The 16,552-nt window shown below is 49.3% G+C and overlaps 1 protein-coding gene across 1 annotated transcript in view; it reads right to left on the reverse strand.

Moving 5' to 3' along the window:
• Nucleotides 1–14,837, reverse strand: part of LOC144130299 (neprilysin-1-like) — a 158,305-nt gene extending 143,468 nt beyond the window's left edge. The window contains exon 1 of the mRNA XM_077664246.1: nt 14,772–14,837. Within this exon, the coding sequence (XP_077520372.1) occupies nt 14,772–14,837 (66 nt within the window). The remainder of the gene's footprint in view (nt 1–14,771) is intronic.
• Nucleotides 14,838–16,552: the final 1,715 nt, after the last annotated feature.

The following is a 16,552-nucleotide window of genomic DNA, read 5'->3' on the forward strand; positions in this document are numbered from 1 at the left end:
AAGAGAGTACCTGGAGGAGACTCCAAATGAGGTCCTTTCTTAGCCCTTATCTATTGGCAAAACTGAACACGGATGACTTTAACCCTTAGTGAAGGTTCTGTGGCGAAACAGCCACATATGATCACATATCATGAGAATGTAATGAAGAGCCTCCACCAGAGGATCTAGTACTAATTCCTTCCTTTGAGCAATGGGAAGCCGTTCTGGCCATCTCAAACCCTGGCATTGAGGACTTGGTCACCGAGTGGGCCGCTAAGGCACCGCTAGGCTCGCGGTCATCTAGCGCGGACCGTCTGCATCTGCATTTTAACGAAATAAACGTTTTCCACTCCACTGCACTGTCGATAATAGATGTAAGTATGGAATGTATTGCCAGAAGGGCGTTCCTCATCTAAGGCGACTCATTAGTAGCAGAATCCGCGAAATTTGATTTGATTTGAACTGTATTAGCCAGATCCTTGGGCTCCTCAGCATGACCTTCCTCACTCGCTTCTATTCTGCAACCTAAGCAGCGTGCGTGGTTTTGCCGCGTACTTTCGAGGCTTCGGAAGCTTCCACATTTTTGTTTTATGTAGACAGCCGTACTGGCTTCCTTCGCTGCATTTGATGCTTATCATGCCGGAGGAGGGAGCCGAATTTGTTTGTTTTAGTGCCTGAGAATGCTTTTAGGATCTCTCGCTGCATTAGCATTTTAACTCAGTACAGGGTACGTGTGCTCTCCAGTGGCCTTACTTTCGCGTCGCATAAAGAAGTGATGAGTGTTCAAGAAGACGTAGATTTAGAATCCATAGAGCGAAAGGCAACCAGTTTGAACATATAACGGTAGGCGCTGTGAAGATAGCCCGGTTGTTCATTGGGAAATGAAGGCGCTGCGTTTGTGCCGCCGATGGTCCGAATCCTAATTGGGATTATAGTATAATAATTCCTTATTGTGCAAGCTCTTACACAGAGCCCACAACAATATACTCACACCTCAGCTGTCAACATCCGTTCATGTGAACATGCAAGGTCACAGATCACCACATGACTAGTGCCGGCCGCGCGACGAGCGTCAAGAACGTTAACGCCCGTCCGTTGCGATCCTTGTGGTGGCCTAGGTTCTCACAAGGTATGCATGTCTTATCATTAGCAAACAAAAGGCAGCAGCACAGCGACAGATTTTGCATTCTTTACCGAGTTAGCTAGAAGAGCGTATATTTGCCTTTTTTTCTGTTTGTACTATTGGAAGGAAAGTTTCGGATACGTTCTTCATGCCCCGCTTAGATAATGTTCGCTTTGCTTTGCCCAAATTAGGAGCTCAAGGCATTTCATGCCTAAAAATATTTCATCCAATAAAAACATCAACCATCACGCAAGCATTGCGTAATCATGGTGTGGAAGATACACTTTTAAAGCTGCTAAACAATTACGGAGAGCACTTAGGACTACTTACGTTCCGTGAATACGAAAGCATGCATGCATGCGATGTGCTTGTTTGCGCTGATAGCCAGCCAACCTGTTCGGCTCGAGCCGTCCGAAAACGACACCGAAACCAAGCGTGATAGACTGACAGTTTAGCACATGGGGTGTCACGCTGCCGAGATGGCACCGTGCTGTAATGAAGTCGCCAGTAAAGCTGGCCTGCTCCCGTCGACCTGGAAACAAAGCCTACTTCGAGAGAAATCTTACACTTTTTTTTTTTCCTGGTGAAGTAGGCACCGACGAAAACGCCATGATGACGCGTGGATTTTTGGACCGTCTGGAGTGGACAACTACAACAACGCCGGATATTCCCACCTCCATGTTTTCGAATTAAATATGTACTATACCAAAATTTTTTCGTGCTTTCTGTACGCATAAGGCTCATTAATTATAATGAATCTCCATCATTGTTTTAATAATGAATCAATTATAATAATCCACAATTATTAATAATGAATCACAAACTCGCCCAACGTTCTGTATAAGGGACTCACGGCGCGGTAAGAGTCCTGCACACAGTGGCACAGATGCTGAGGCAGTGGAGCCAGAGTGCAACATTAAATTAATCCTGATACATGCTGCTATGAAGAGGTCATATTTGATGATATTGGGTCAGTGCTGAGCCAAAATACTATTTCAGAAACCAACAGCGGCGGAAAACGTGAGCTCGCAGTGTGCTGATGAAAATGTTAGCACATGGTGCACGCGCTATGCACACGTGCCTCGACGGCGCTGATATTCTTCTGCGAAAAGCGAATATCACGTGTGCCCACGAAAACAGAAAATTATATAAAGGTACCTAAAAATTACGGTTTTTCACTGGAAGGTATATCGGGCTTTTGCGTAGCACTGCCGGATGGTTACTAAGAATTGGGACGCCCTACAGCTTTACATGGGCACCCTAACGAAGGTAGGCCCTCTTGAGGGCGCCTTCACCCTCACCTTAATTATGAGGACTTCATATGTGAGAAAAATTGCAGGTGCCAACATGCCACCAAGGTCCGTGACTTAGGTGACGTCGTCAAAATTTGGCCCATGTGGCAGCTGGCACCCTGTCCATCGCAAACTGTGAGGAAACTACCCACAGTGGCATGCTTTGGCCCTCGCTCTACGAAATAATTCAGATCACTGCTGCACCGGCATTAGATGAATGTGTCAGCATTGACGCCTCAAAGGGCTATACATAACTTCACTGGAGACACGGCCAAACTGGCCGATGCGCTCCGCGACCAATATTTGAGTATACACCAGGATCCCCGTGGTCAGGCGTACTCGTATGCAGGTTCCGAGAACGTGGATTTGGATCAACCGTTCCAGCTCCATGACCTAAAAGCGGCCCTGGCTAAAATGAAGCGAGGTACAGCACCAGGCCGGGACAAGGTGACGGTAAAGCTTATTGCCAACCTCCCAGATCCCGCCTACGAAACTCTCCTCGATTACTTCAACACTATCTGGATTGGAGGCACACCACTCCCCATAGATTGGAAAGCGGCACTAGTAACTTTCATTCCCAAGCCAGGTAAAGCCATTAACACCGACAACCTCCGGCCCATCTCCCTCACTTCGTGTGTGGGGAAGCTGATGGAGACTATGGTCCGCGACAGATTGTCGGCTTTCCTGGAACAACAAAACATTTTCGCAGACACCATGTACGGTTTCCGCCTACACCGGTCCGCACAAGATGTCCTGTTGCAACTTCACAAGGAGATTCTCGACCCCGTCGAGCACCCCAGCAATGATAAAGTAGTCGTCGCACTTGACCTGCGGGGGGCTTTCGACAATGTGACCCACGAGATCATCCTATCCCACTTGTCGCAAACACATTGTGGGCGCAATACTTTCAATTATATCAAACAATTCCTTACAGATCGCCAATCCTATATCCGGCTACAAGACACAGAATATGGCCCATATCAACTTGGTACACGAGGGACCCCACAGGCAGCTGTCCTCTCGCCATTACTATTTAATCTGGCCATGATGAAGCTCCCTACCCAGCTGGCGGAGGTCGCCGGTGTGCAGCACGCTCTGTATGCGGACGACATCACCCTCTGGGCAACACAACAATCGGTTGGAGACATCGAGACCAACCTGCAACAAGCGGCAGCTATAGTGGACGAATACGCTCGTCGCTGTGGTCTTGAATGCTCCCCGAGCAAATCTGAATTTGTGCACATACGCCCCAACTCAAAGTGCACAACCAAAATTGCCCTTTCCCTACTTAGCGGACCGATAGCTGAACACGCGGAGATCCGGGTACTGGGGCTTTTCATTCATCATAGGCGCAAGATAGACACTACCCTAAACAAGTTACGTAAGGTGGGGGCCAGGTGGGTCGGATGCTCCGCCGGGTGTCCAATAAAAGGGGGGGACTACGATGCAAAGATGCCCTGCGGCTGGCCAATGCATTCGTGACCAGCCGGATTTTATATTCGGCTCCCTACCTCCACCTACGCAAATGCGATGAGAATGCCTTAGAGGTAGTTCTCCGCAAGATTTATAAGAGAGCGCTCGACCTCCCCATAACGACGTCCAACAAGCGTCTCCTCGGTCTGGGGATGACCAACACCTTTGGGGAGTTACGAGAAGCTCATCTTAACAATCAATACTTGCGCCTAAGCAAAACACCTGCGGGGAGCCGCCTTCTAACCCGCTTACACATTTCCTACGCAACACATACAGAAGAACGGGTCCGCATCCCTGAAGCCTGGCGCTTTGCACTCCAGGTGCGACCCCTTCCGAAGAACATGACTGCAGACACCCATGATGGTCGCCGTCTCGCGCGGGCGGAGGCTATTTCTCAACAATATGGCCACAAGCCAGGTGTCTTCTATGTGGATGCGGCCGGCCCGCACCATGGGGGTTGGTACACGGCGGCCGTCATCCACCAAAATACTACAGTTCAGGGCCTTACTTTCCGTGCCCCAAACATTACATTTGCGGAAGAGATCGCCATTGCACTGGCCGCCGCAGATCCAGAGTCCCGAGTCATTATTACGGACTCCAGGGGCGCCTGCCGCAATATTGAGCAAGGGTACATTCCAGACCGTGCTTTCAAAATTCTCCACGCATGCGATTACACAGGGTTTCCGACCCATCGTACCATCGTGTGGGCTCCGGCTCATGCGGGTCTTGAGGGGAACGAGGCAGCCGACGCTGCCGCCCGCGCGCTTACTCACCGGGCGTCGCCTCATCCGCAGCCTGATCCGGAATTCAATTTCAATCCGGCCATCACCTTTAAAGAGATCACCTCTCTTTATCAAAATTTTCATGGTCTCTATCCCCCTCCCTGTAAAGGCCTCACCAGGGTGGAGGAGCGCTGGCTTCTCCGCCTCTATACCAATACTGTACTGTGCCCGGCAGTACTTAAGCACTTCAATTCTTCTTTTTCGGGCGCGTGCCCACACTGTGAGGAGGAGTTTTCGGACACCTACCACATGGTGTGGGCATGCCCTTCCAATCCTGCCTACCCACCCCACCTCCACCCCACTCGAGAGGCCTGGGAAGCTGCCCTGCGCGGCTGCTCCGAACTCCATGCCCAACAGGCATTGGTAGCTAGAGCCCGAGCCGCTGCGGAAGCTACAGGGATCCCGGACTAGGGCTCCCTTCTAGTGTTTGTAAGAGACTGGCCCTTCCGGCTCGCCCCATCGACCTCTCACTGTAAATAGAAATAAAAGTTTTCCTCCTCCTCCTCCTCCTCGCCCCTCTTTGCCTAAATTATTCAAGTTTCATCAGTGCCCATTTTTGGTTTGAAACTTTGCGCCACGCTTCGTTTTCACATTTGGCGCCACGCTTCACACCATCCACACTTCCGGTTTTTCAAATTTGGCGCCACGCTTTAGCTCCGCCCATTTTTACTATTTTCAAATTTGGCGCCAGTATTTCTCCAGTCCCGCCCACTTTTTTATCTTTATTGGCTATAATTTATTAACTAATTATCGCCCATGCACCTCAAATTTCCCCTACGAGATTTCTTGATGCTCTAATGCAGCCATTTGTTTTCTTATAACTGAATTGGTCCGAACGTTATCGTGATGACAAGCTCGTGATGACACAAAACCGCAAACATAGACAAACAATGCTTACGCATTAATGAATGCTCAGTTGAAAGCCAACGCTTCACCTTTTACTTTAGCTCCCGCGATGCATCTCGTCACGTTCCTTTGAGATCTAGCTTTAGTGTTTGCCCAAGGGTCCTTTAGATCACCCTTCTTCGCAGCGGCAGGAAAAATGCGAGTCGAGCAGATTGCGTGTATAGGCAGTCAGTGCGTGCAAAGGATGTGAGTGCAGCGAAGTCTGTGGCCGCGGTCCCAACTAATGAGTGCAATGACGGCACCCCATAGGTGCGTGGCACAAACCCAGACGCATTAGTGCCACCATATCGGTTGTTGTGACTTAGTTCGACAGATATAGAAGCCTCATCACTTAAAAAGGCCGTCGCGGTGGCTCAGTGGTTATGGTGCTCGGCTACGGTGGCTAGAGTAGCTCGGCTGCTGACCCATAAGACGCGGATGCGACGCCGACCGCGGCGGTTGATTTTCGATGGACGCAAAGTACTTTTGACCTTTGTACTATGTGACGTTACAGCACGTTAAAGAACCCCACGTGGTAAAAATTTAACATTCCCTCCAACAGGACGCCCTTTATAGCCTGTGTCGCTTTGAGACGTTAAACTTCATAAAGCCACCAAACCGAACAATTATAGCGGAAGAAACTCGGCGCTGCGGACAGTGAGCAAATGCGGAAAACGCCCGACATTTCGGTCAGTAATAAGACCCATCGACTAGTTCAGACAGTTATGACGTCATCACGATACGTGACGTGCCATTTCTTACCTCTCCCTATGTCCTCTTTTCACCCGCATCGCAGCAAACAGAAACCTGATCATAGAAACACCCAATGGTCTGCCATAAAATTCGCAGGTAACTCAATTCGGCATTGAGGTCAGTCATAAAAGTCGCTGATTTAAGACAGTTATGAAGTCATCAGGTTAGGTGACGCGCCACTTTCCATCTCTCTTCTTCCACTATCCTCGACCACACCTGGGGGTGTAGCCTGTCCTCAAATTCGCTTCTTATGCTTTCGCATTCCCCACGCGTAAAGAAATTAGGTGTCGCCACAGTTTCTTTTTTTAATTATTATGGACAACTTCTGCTTCCCATAATCTGGGTGAGTACTGTAGGTATGCGGGGACGGGGTGGGGATAGGGGGTAGCGGTTGGGGGGTACAGTCAGTTCGAGGCCTGGAGCTTTGCTGACCAGGCTGGCTCACAAAATTAGCAAACCGAGGAGCCAAAAAGCTGGAGAGTGGTTGCGGCTGGGGTGGTTCGCATTCCATACTACTAAGGTTCGGAGGTTCGCTTCGGAGGTTCGCGTAAGGTTCGCATTCCATACTGACGGAACAATGCATCTTTTAGGTCATTTATGCCAAAGACGGCCAGCGATTGGAACCACCTGCCCACTTAAGTTGCCGATGTTTCTGACAGACGTTTGTTAAAAAGAGCCGCTGAAAACAGTGTTTGGCTAATCTGTATTGTTACCTAATCCGATCTTATATCTGGAGTAAGGTTTCGCTTTTCTTTGCAGCGCTACATTTTGTTTTTGTTTAGTTACATTATGACTTTTTTATTTGTTTATTCCACTCCCTTCTGTAACACCTCCTTGGGTCTTGAAGGTATAATAAATAAATAATAAATTTGCCCATTTCTGGTAGAGATGGCACCTCAATTTTACGGACCTTTTGTTGTAAAAGGGCAGTGAGTGTCCGAGCTTTGGGTTTGTGCACTATTCGTTTAATTCTAACTTCCGAGCATAATTGTGATTTGATCTGATTTATGGGCTTTAAGGTGTCAAAGTGACTCAGTCAATGAGAGACGCCGTCTATTTCGTCTAACTAAGGGGTCCGGATCATTTCTATAAAGTGGGGTTCTATAACGTACACTGATATCATACAGTACACGTGAGACCAGCATTTTGCCTCTATCTAAAAGCGACCACTGTGACCGAGCACTATAACCTTTCAGTAACTGTGGCGGCAGTGAGCATAAACATTGTTTTAAATCAATTATTCTAAATGAATTGCAGCATATTCAATGAACGTCCGTGGTTAGGCATTCTGTGAACACATTTTGCGCGCGTGGTCTTGAGCTTGTGTCGCTGCCAGACGCCTGCCACGTGGGAAGTAGTTTTAAAATCGCAGTAGTGTGATCTCATCATCCAGAGCATGTTCCTTCGCGACTACGCTTAAGGCGAAACATCGAGGCATGTGGAATGCACACGGGAGAACCTGGCATTATGAGCAGAAGAAAACCGCAGTGCTTCTTCCGGCAAGAACAGTGATTGCGTGACAAAACGCACGGCAATTGTAGTCTGTAATAATAAAGTTCACGGGCGATTAGTGCGATTAATGCCGAGCATAATAGTTTTCTCCATGGCATTGAGTCGTGGCGCCCTCTGCGTGGTGAAAAAAAAAATTGGTTTTTGAGACAGTGAAATAGGGCAGTGATTGTCTCACACCTCGGTGGACACCCGAACCGTGCCGTAAAAGAAGGGAAGAGAGGAAGGTAGGACTGAAAGAAGAAATGAATAAAGAGGTGCCGTAGGGGAGTGTTGCGGCATAATTTTAACTACCTGGGTACTGACATCACTTTAGCACACGGGCGTCTTTGCGCTTTGCCTTCATCGAAACGAGGCTGGCGCGGCCTGGTTCGAACCCGGGTACTCCGGCTCAGTAGCCGAGCACCCTACCACTGAACCACCGCGGCGGGTGCGTCGTGACGCAGAGTAGTGCATGCGCCATGGCTCTGTAGTGCTCTTTGTGCGCAGCCGCTCAAACGTATGCCACAGCGCGAGTGGATGGCAGAACGCCCATGGAGGAAGGCTGCTTGTCATATTTTCCAGTTCGTTCAGATTATTAGGGGAATTGTGCAATTTGTATAAATGAGACGCCCATTTTGATCAAGCGTTTGATCCTGTGCCGCGAAGCGTGGCCTTCAAACCGGCCAAGCGTTACAATTCTGTCTCCTGCATGCAGGCGCTTTGGTGTTTGCAGGCAGACGCACAAAACCGGCCACGCTTTCGAACATGGTCTGGCACGTGCAAGTGCTCGCGTGCTCTTTCATTTGGACTGTATGGCGCACGGGTGAAAGCTGATGAATGAATGAATGAATGAATGAATGAATGAATGAATGAATGAATGAATGAATGAATGAATGAATGAATGAATGAATGAATGAAAAACTTTATTGTATAAGGGTTATTTCTCGCAGCGTAGGTGGAGCCCTCAGTCCAGGGCCCCAGCGGCATTTGCAGTCTTGCGAGCCCTGTCGATCAGCTTGAGCTGCTCTTCAGGCTTCGAGCTGGACAGCGCAGCCTCCCACTGCTCCGGTGTAGGTGTGTTGTTTATCGGCGCTGCCTGCATTTTCTGACAGGCCCATGTAACGTGGTAAAGCATTGCGTGTTCACCGCAGAGCGGGCATGTGTTTTCATAAGTGGATGGATAGATTTTGCTGAGTAAACTCAGATTGGGGTATGTATTAGTCTGTAGTTGTCTCCAGGCAACCGACTGCTGTTTACTAAGGTCTTTGTGGGGAGGCGGGTAGGTCCTCCGGAGGGCTCGTTGGTGTTCTAAGATGGTTCCATACCGTCTAGTGACTGCGTCCAGTTCCCCTTCGGTGCGCGCCTCCCGGTTGGCGTATGCTCGGGCATTGGCGTCCGCACATTGGCTCCCTTTGACAGCCTCATGGCCTGGTGTCCACGTGATGAAGCATCTCGTAAAAGTGATTGTCCTCGCCTTGAGTATGTGAATGGCTGCAGTGGATATGCGTCCACTGCTGTATCTTCTGCACGCCTCTTGCGAGTCTGTAATGATGTGTGCATGGGGCTCGTCACTCTGCTGGGTGATGGCGAGTGCAATTGCTGCTTCCTCAGCCTCGAGTATGCTGTTGGTTTTTATCGAAGCGCAGATGATTTCCCTGAGCTGGTGATCCACCACGCTGGCTACCGAGCCATATCGGTGTCTGTATGTTGTTGTGTCAACATATAATACGTCTTTTGCCCCGGCGAAGCTTCTTTCATGGAATTCAGATCTTGCCTTTCTTCTCGCCATATGTATATCTGGATGCATGTTTTTTGGAATCGGACTGATCTCAATGATCCTCCTGATTTCATTTGGAACGCTCGCTGTGCTGTTGATTTCTTTCAAAGCGTCCCTCATGCCCAGCAACCGCAGCGTGTTTCTGCCTGTTGCGGACAGCATCAGTCTTGTTTTCTGCGCGATAAGGTGGGCCTCGATATGTTCTTGTACTGTGTTGTTTATGCCCAGTTTAAGGAATTTCTCCGTCGAAGTGCTGACCGGCAGTCCGAGAGCGCATTTGTATGCTTTTCTAAGAATTGCCTCCAACTGCTCCTTTTCTTGCTCGAGCGGTTTTTCGTAGGGGACGCCGTATAAGATCCTACTGACCACGAGGGCCTGTACTAACCTACATGTGTCTTCCTCCTTCATACCTCTTCTTCTGTTGGAAATTCTTGCAATCTTCCTGGTGATCTGTGCTGTGGTATTTGCTAGCTGTCTGATCGTGTGATCAATACGACGGTTGCTTTGGACCCACATGCCGAGGATCCTAACTTTCGATACTTCTGGAACCTTCATTTCCCCTATGTAGATATCTATGGAGTTTTGAAGATCATACCCTGGTCTGTAGACTCTGAGCACCTCGGATTTTTCAGGGGAGCATGCAAGTCCACAGTGTCGGGCGTATGCGTTGACCGTGTCTGCCGCTCGCTGAAGAAGCTCTTGTTTTTCGCCTAAGGATCCCCTTGTCACCCAGATTGTGATATCATCTGCGTAGATGGCATGCCTGATTCCTTCAAGTTCTTCGAGCGCCCTTGCTAAACCAATCATTGCATTATTAAAAAGCATAGGTGATAGCACAGAGCCTTGTGGTGTTCCTTTTTCTGGGGTGTTGAAGGTGTCAGTCCTGATGCCTCCTATTCCAATGGTAGCGGTTCGGTTAGTCAGAAAGGCTTTCACATAGTTGAATATTCTCTGCCCACAACCCAGTTTGCTGAGCCCCTCCAGCACAGCCCTGTGACTGACGTTGTCGAAGGCCGCTTGAAGATCGAGAGCGAGCAAGATGTTTTCTCCATATTTTGGAACGGAAGTAAGCACCTCCTCCTTGATCTGCAGGAGATCGTCCTGTGTCGATAGGTATTTTCGAAATCCAAACATAGTGTGCGGCATGAGTTCTTTGTCCTCAAGGTGGGTCTGCAACCTGTGATGCACAACTCTCTCGTAAACATTTCCCAAGCATGATGTTAAGGAAATGGGTCTAAGATTGTCCAGGTTTGGAGTCTCTCCGGACTTCGGAATCATTACTATTTCCGCATGTCTCCAGTCGTCCGGGAGGGTCCCCTGTTCGCAGTGTTTATTGATGAACTCCGTGAATCTTTTGATTGAATTGTCATCCAGATTCCTTATCATGGCATTGGTGATGCCATCCTTCCCTGGTGTTGTGTTCTTTGTGGCGGACATCACAGCGTGTCTGACTTCTTCTATGGTAAGGGGTTCGTCCAGAGCGGGATTCGTTTCGCCCGTGTATGCCAAGCTGCTGTCGGCGTATGTTGCATTGCCGATGTAACGCTGCTTGATGTTCTGTAGCATTTCCTCGTCAGTTCGAAAGCTGATGAAGCAGCGGTGGCTCAGTGGTATGGCGCTCGGCTGCTGACGCGAAAGATGCGGCTTCGATCCTGGCCGCGGCGGTCGCATTTTGATGCAGGCTGAATGTTGACAATATTCTTGTTCAGCTTTGGTTCCTTGATTTTGGTAACCTTTATTTGCACGAATAAAGGTTAGGTTCACATTGGAATACCTAAGTTATGTGACCTGAAAACAACCTAGGAAAGACTTGCTTGAAGCTATGTTATCCGGTTCCTATTTATCGTTCGTTGACTGCGGAGGGAAAGGTAAGGACGCCTTTAAAATTTCACGATTTAACCCTGTTTAGAATAAAAACTGGTTTTGGGGGGAAGGAAATGGCGCAGTATCTGTCTCACATATCGGCGGACACCTGAACAGCGCTGCAAGGTAAGGGATAAATGAAGGAGTGACAGAAGAAAGGAAGAAAGACATGCCATAGTGGAGGGCTCCGGAATAATTTCGACTACCTTGGGATCTTTAACGTGCACTGACATCGCACAGCACACGGGCGCCTTAGCGTTTCGCCTCCATCGGAACGCAGCCGCCGCGGTCGGGAACTCCGGATCAGTTAAAGGTGCGTTAGCACTTTTCTGCCCCTGTGAAGCCTCGTCCGTCTATGCAGAACTCTGTTTCGAAGTTTCGCTGAACGTATAGTATCGACATCGTATAACAAAACTTTTCCAGTCCTGCGACTTGGACTGGGAACGACTTTAATGATGTCCGAAGACCATGCAGCTCCCCATTATTTTTTCAAAGTCTAGCTGTGGTTGAAAATGCTAATGTTTGAAACGTAGAAACAATCTTTACTGATCGGTAAAGTAATTTGACAAACAGGAATGGCCTTGTTCTGAAAGATTAAATGGACTAGATCTATATACGTATTTTCCTATCATTGATAAATATATGTTTATCGGTGTTACCAAATAGAAGCCATACTCAGTTTCCAACCGTAATTTGCAGTGTCCTCTTCTCGCAACATCGCAGTCACCCCCCCCCCCTCCCCTCACCTAAAACCCCAGACCATGCGCCATTGCTTCCCTTCTCCGCTGCCACCGCTTCGTCGTTATATCCGACTCTTTAATCTGCACAGCCAACGAATGGCCCTCCGTATCGTTCAAGCTCCCGCCTTTCAACGGGCTCCTTGGCTAGACGAGAGCCTGTGTAGCAATATCGATCGCCGGTGGCGAAGCAGTGCAAGACAATACAGAGCAGCAGCAAAACTGGTTGTATCTTAGCTCGTTCGTACATAGCGTCAGTGCCGTCAGCACGGCAATATATACAAAAACACATGAACACATGAAGTCAGCGTTGTGCTTCGTCCGTCATGTGTTTGTGTCTATTGCCGCGCTGACGCCACTCAAGCAGAGCTGCTTGCCGCCGTTTGTGTACCGTCACCCTATCCGCCTCCGCCAATCAGCGTGCTCGCGCGCCTCTCCTCCCCTTCCGCTCCTCTCCCACCCCACACGAGTTACTTATTATGCTTCATCCCGACAAGCAAGCATTTTTCGAAATCAGCCCATTTAGTGCTGTCGCCATAAAACAATTCAATGTATGACACTCCAAAGTCCGCAAAAAGTTCCTTCTTTTACATACAAGTACAAATGGCGGCCTGGGGGGTGCGGACCCAGAAATTCTTATCATCTCCGCTCCGACCCCGCCTTGGTCAGTTGCTTCGCAGCCGCCGAGGACTGAAGACTGAGGGTTAATTGGTGTATTCATACAGGTTTTCACCCAGAACTACGCCAGGGTTGTCAGATCCTCTTTTGGTGAGGGAGCGCATTGTCAGTTCTGGTCACTTTGATGTACATAGCGGTACCTTGCCTATTAACCATGGTTAAAAAAAAGGCCTGTTTGCCCCATGGTCGGTTAAATGCCTAATAGGTCTCAAACCGGAAGGCATAGACCGCATTTTTCTTGACTGCAGGCACACAGTATGTTTTTTGGAAATCTTGCAGCGGACGTTAGAAATGGGCATGCCAGTCGCGCCATATGGTATAATCTTTCTACCTGTCGAAAAAGAATGGGGTCAGCCATAGGCGCTGTTATGCGAAAGCATTATGGGGCTCGTGAGGTGGAAAACCCGGCATTGTTGTTGTCCGCTCCAGATCGTCTGAAAACTTCTTTACATCGTCCTGAAAGAATGAAAAATTTTCTGAATAAAATTCATCCGAAGTGTGTTTCGAATCCTGGCAGGCACTAACAGATGAGGTTCGCTGGCCTGCGCATTGCAGGACTGCGCCATGACCGCAGCCAAACACTCCGCCTGGATGATTTAGCAATGAGAGCAAACAAGTAGTTTTAAGAGCCCTCCGTAATTTTTGAAGAGAATGCTTTACTACGCCAGGTTTCCAAGAGGGTACCGTCACTGCATCCTTGAACAAATTGGTTTGCACAGTCCCTATGGGTGGCTGTGATAGAAGCGGCCATCTGCCAGTGAAGTGGCGCATTACTTAACCGCTGCCCCACTGCGCTGGTAGTGGTACCAGGACTCGCCGCCATTCATAAATGTTAAATAGAGAATGAACAATTCGGCATATATAAACATAAAACCACAAAATAGATCGCGTCATGCCCTTAAGGAGGCGGAGCTAAGTGCCTCCTGCAATTGAAGAATCACCACCTGGTTTCGCACGTCTGCTCGGCTTAACTAAGTTATACCCCTACCATTTTTTTCTGCTTTTGTTCGCCTCCCATGGTTATGGTGTGCCCACGCAGATTTGGTGTCGGTCTCCGGCCTGAGCCGTCGTCACCCTTGTCCAAGACTGTACGCTGTGTTTGCATTAAAGGCTCAAAACTTCATCTCGCCTCCCCCTCACGTTCATCCCTGAGCGCTGAGGACTGCTTCTTCGTCCAATTTGAAGATTCGCACTCCTGCGTTGTGAAGGGGGGTTGCCGACACGAGTGTGAACGCTAGCTTTAATTTGTGAAGGTGGAGAGTATTTAGCAGCCTACAAAGGCTTACCTGAAACAGCATTCCCGCTCTCGCTGAAGCCCCCAAGACTTTTGCTTACACCCAGTGTTTATAAAGAGACGAGTTACCGTTTCCCGCCTCCCCACTCCGACGTGTACCGAGCGCAAGCCATCCTGCTCTGCAAATTGCGGACGCACTCAATTCCTAGCAACTCCAGGCTATCACTAATCCACTACAGGAAATATGACCCCACATGGCCAAATTGCGAACACAGAGAACCCGCCACTCAGGCGCACATCCTGTGGGGATGCCAAAATAACCCGCCCGCACGGGCCCTCCTGCGAGCTCACTCTGGAGAAAGCTGGAACTAACTCCCCACCCTGCCAGTCAGACAAGACCACTCAACCGTGACTCACTTCGTGGGCCCAGGATGTCGCCCTCACCTGTGGGCCAAACAGCACCCCCTGCCCTAATTCCCGGCACTTTTGGCAAATATATTTTCTCTCTCTCTCTCCGTCGAAACAGTTTAGCAGCGGCAAACTGCAGAAATTTGAGCTGTGAAAGAAAAACTGCATATTTGTAACTGTGCGTTGAAAGCCACACAGGAAATGAAAATCCAGGTGAGCGGTCACGGAGGAGCATCATCTTAGGAAGACGCCCTAGCGACACCCTGTTGTTTCTAACATTCGAAATGCCTTCTTACCTTGTCGGCGCTGAGGGAGAACTCCTTCGGCGAAACATGATCGGACACGACCTGCTCAGATGCCATCTTTCTTTATCTTCTTCAACTACAGCTTACCTATGCTTTTACCATCAAAGGTGACAGTGCGTCATGCAGCGAACAAAATTATTTGAAACAATGTGAGAAGTTTCAATGGCGATTCTTCCACGCTTTTCTCTCTGTTTCTTCAGTGCCTCTGTCATTTAAGTTCCACGAGTCCATCTTAGGCGACGCGCATCTAAGCGCTCCAAAGAAGTAAAAGAAAGCAGACTTTGATCGATACAAGCAGAGGCCTGCAACGACCTTTTTTTTCTTCTAGGGCATCACATATTCAAGATCTGGCCAGTTTGATGTTCCCATCGGACGGCTGTATTGTCGCCTTTTGTAGATAACAACCTAGAAAAAACCCAGTGTAAATAAAAACCTTTTGCACCCGTTATGTGTTAAACGGGGCTAAATTATTTCTGCTGTCTGCAGAGATGACAACGGGACAGGTACATTCTAGCCAGGCGAATATCGGCACGAGACAGGTGCCAGCCGCCTCGAGCCTAGCGCGAGCGCGCAGCAGCGTTGCCAAGCTAACCGGCCTAGCCACTGCATGTGGCTACTACCTACATCTCCCCTGACTAAAAGCAAACTATTGGGAGGAATGACAAAACGTCCACACCTGGTGTGCCGGTGGGAGGCGTCAGCGCAGGTTGTTTGTGAACCTTCTGATGAAACTGTCGTCTTCATGTATGTCACCATGCAGGGACTCCTCGTATAGGACGTCTTGGTTGTCTCTCTCCTCTTTCGCATGCTTGAGAAAAGGGATAAGATGGGTTCGATTTCGCCGTATAGTGCCGATCCCAGTGTCCAATATATATGTTCTGCGCTCGCTTGCAGGCGCCACCACGTTCCCTTTTCTTCCCACAGATCCGTTCCTGCCCCATGTTTTCGATTCCGAAGTTCTGCGCCAGAGAACACGCGCTCTAATTCCTCAGTGTTCGTACCCTCTCCCTCGTAGTCTTACTCGGCCAGGAGGAGGCATACGTGCACCGGATTCGGGCAGGGGCGGCTCTGACACCATCTGTCCGTCATCGTTGGCGTGCAAAAGATCTGCCAGCAACTGTCAGGTGCCCTCATTGTAGCGCTGCACCGGACATTTGTGATGTGCAGCACTTGTTGTGGACGTGCCCAGCGACGGCTGCTATTAGAAAACGGCTCCTCACTGAGGAGGGCCTGCGGTGGAACCGCGAACGTGACTATGTGCAGTGGACTGTGAACAATCGTTTCATCAGCAACCTCTGGGACTACCTCAGCGCAACGGGTCTTCACTCTCTCTTTTAACTTTAAATTTCCCGCATTCCTTCCTCTTTTTTCACCTTATGCCTCATGGCGCAATTTTGGAATATAAAAAAGTGTCTAACCTAGACTTCATGTCCTTCCATAAGGGTCGGAAGTTGCCGTACGCCGTGTCATCTCTCGTAGTTTCTTCGCTGCTGCTCGCGGCATTAGGTTTCAAGATTCCGAAGTTTAGTGGCGTCTGGAAAACGGGTAACAAGCCTTCCGGGGGGGGGGGGGGGGTGTTGTCAGAGGAATCTTTGTCCGCAACCGCCCCACCACCCCCCCAATCAACAGTTAAGAATACGCAGCCCAGGCTGGGCTTACTGCGGGAATTGCGTTACTCCTGAAACCATGTTGAGATGCCAACAGGACAGGCTTATTTCAGCCATGCGAATAATGGCACAAGCCCGAGACACGTGCCAGCCGCCGCGAGCCTC

This window comes from Amblyomma americanum, chromosome 4, assembly GCF_052857255.1.
Source record: "Amblyomma americanum isolate KBUSLIRL-KWMA chromosome 4, ASM5285725v1, whole genome shotgun sequence".
Taxonomy (NCBI): domain Eukaryota; kingdom Metazoa; phylum Arthropoda; class Arachnida; order Ixodida; family Ixodidae; genus Amblyomma; species Amblyomma americanum.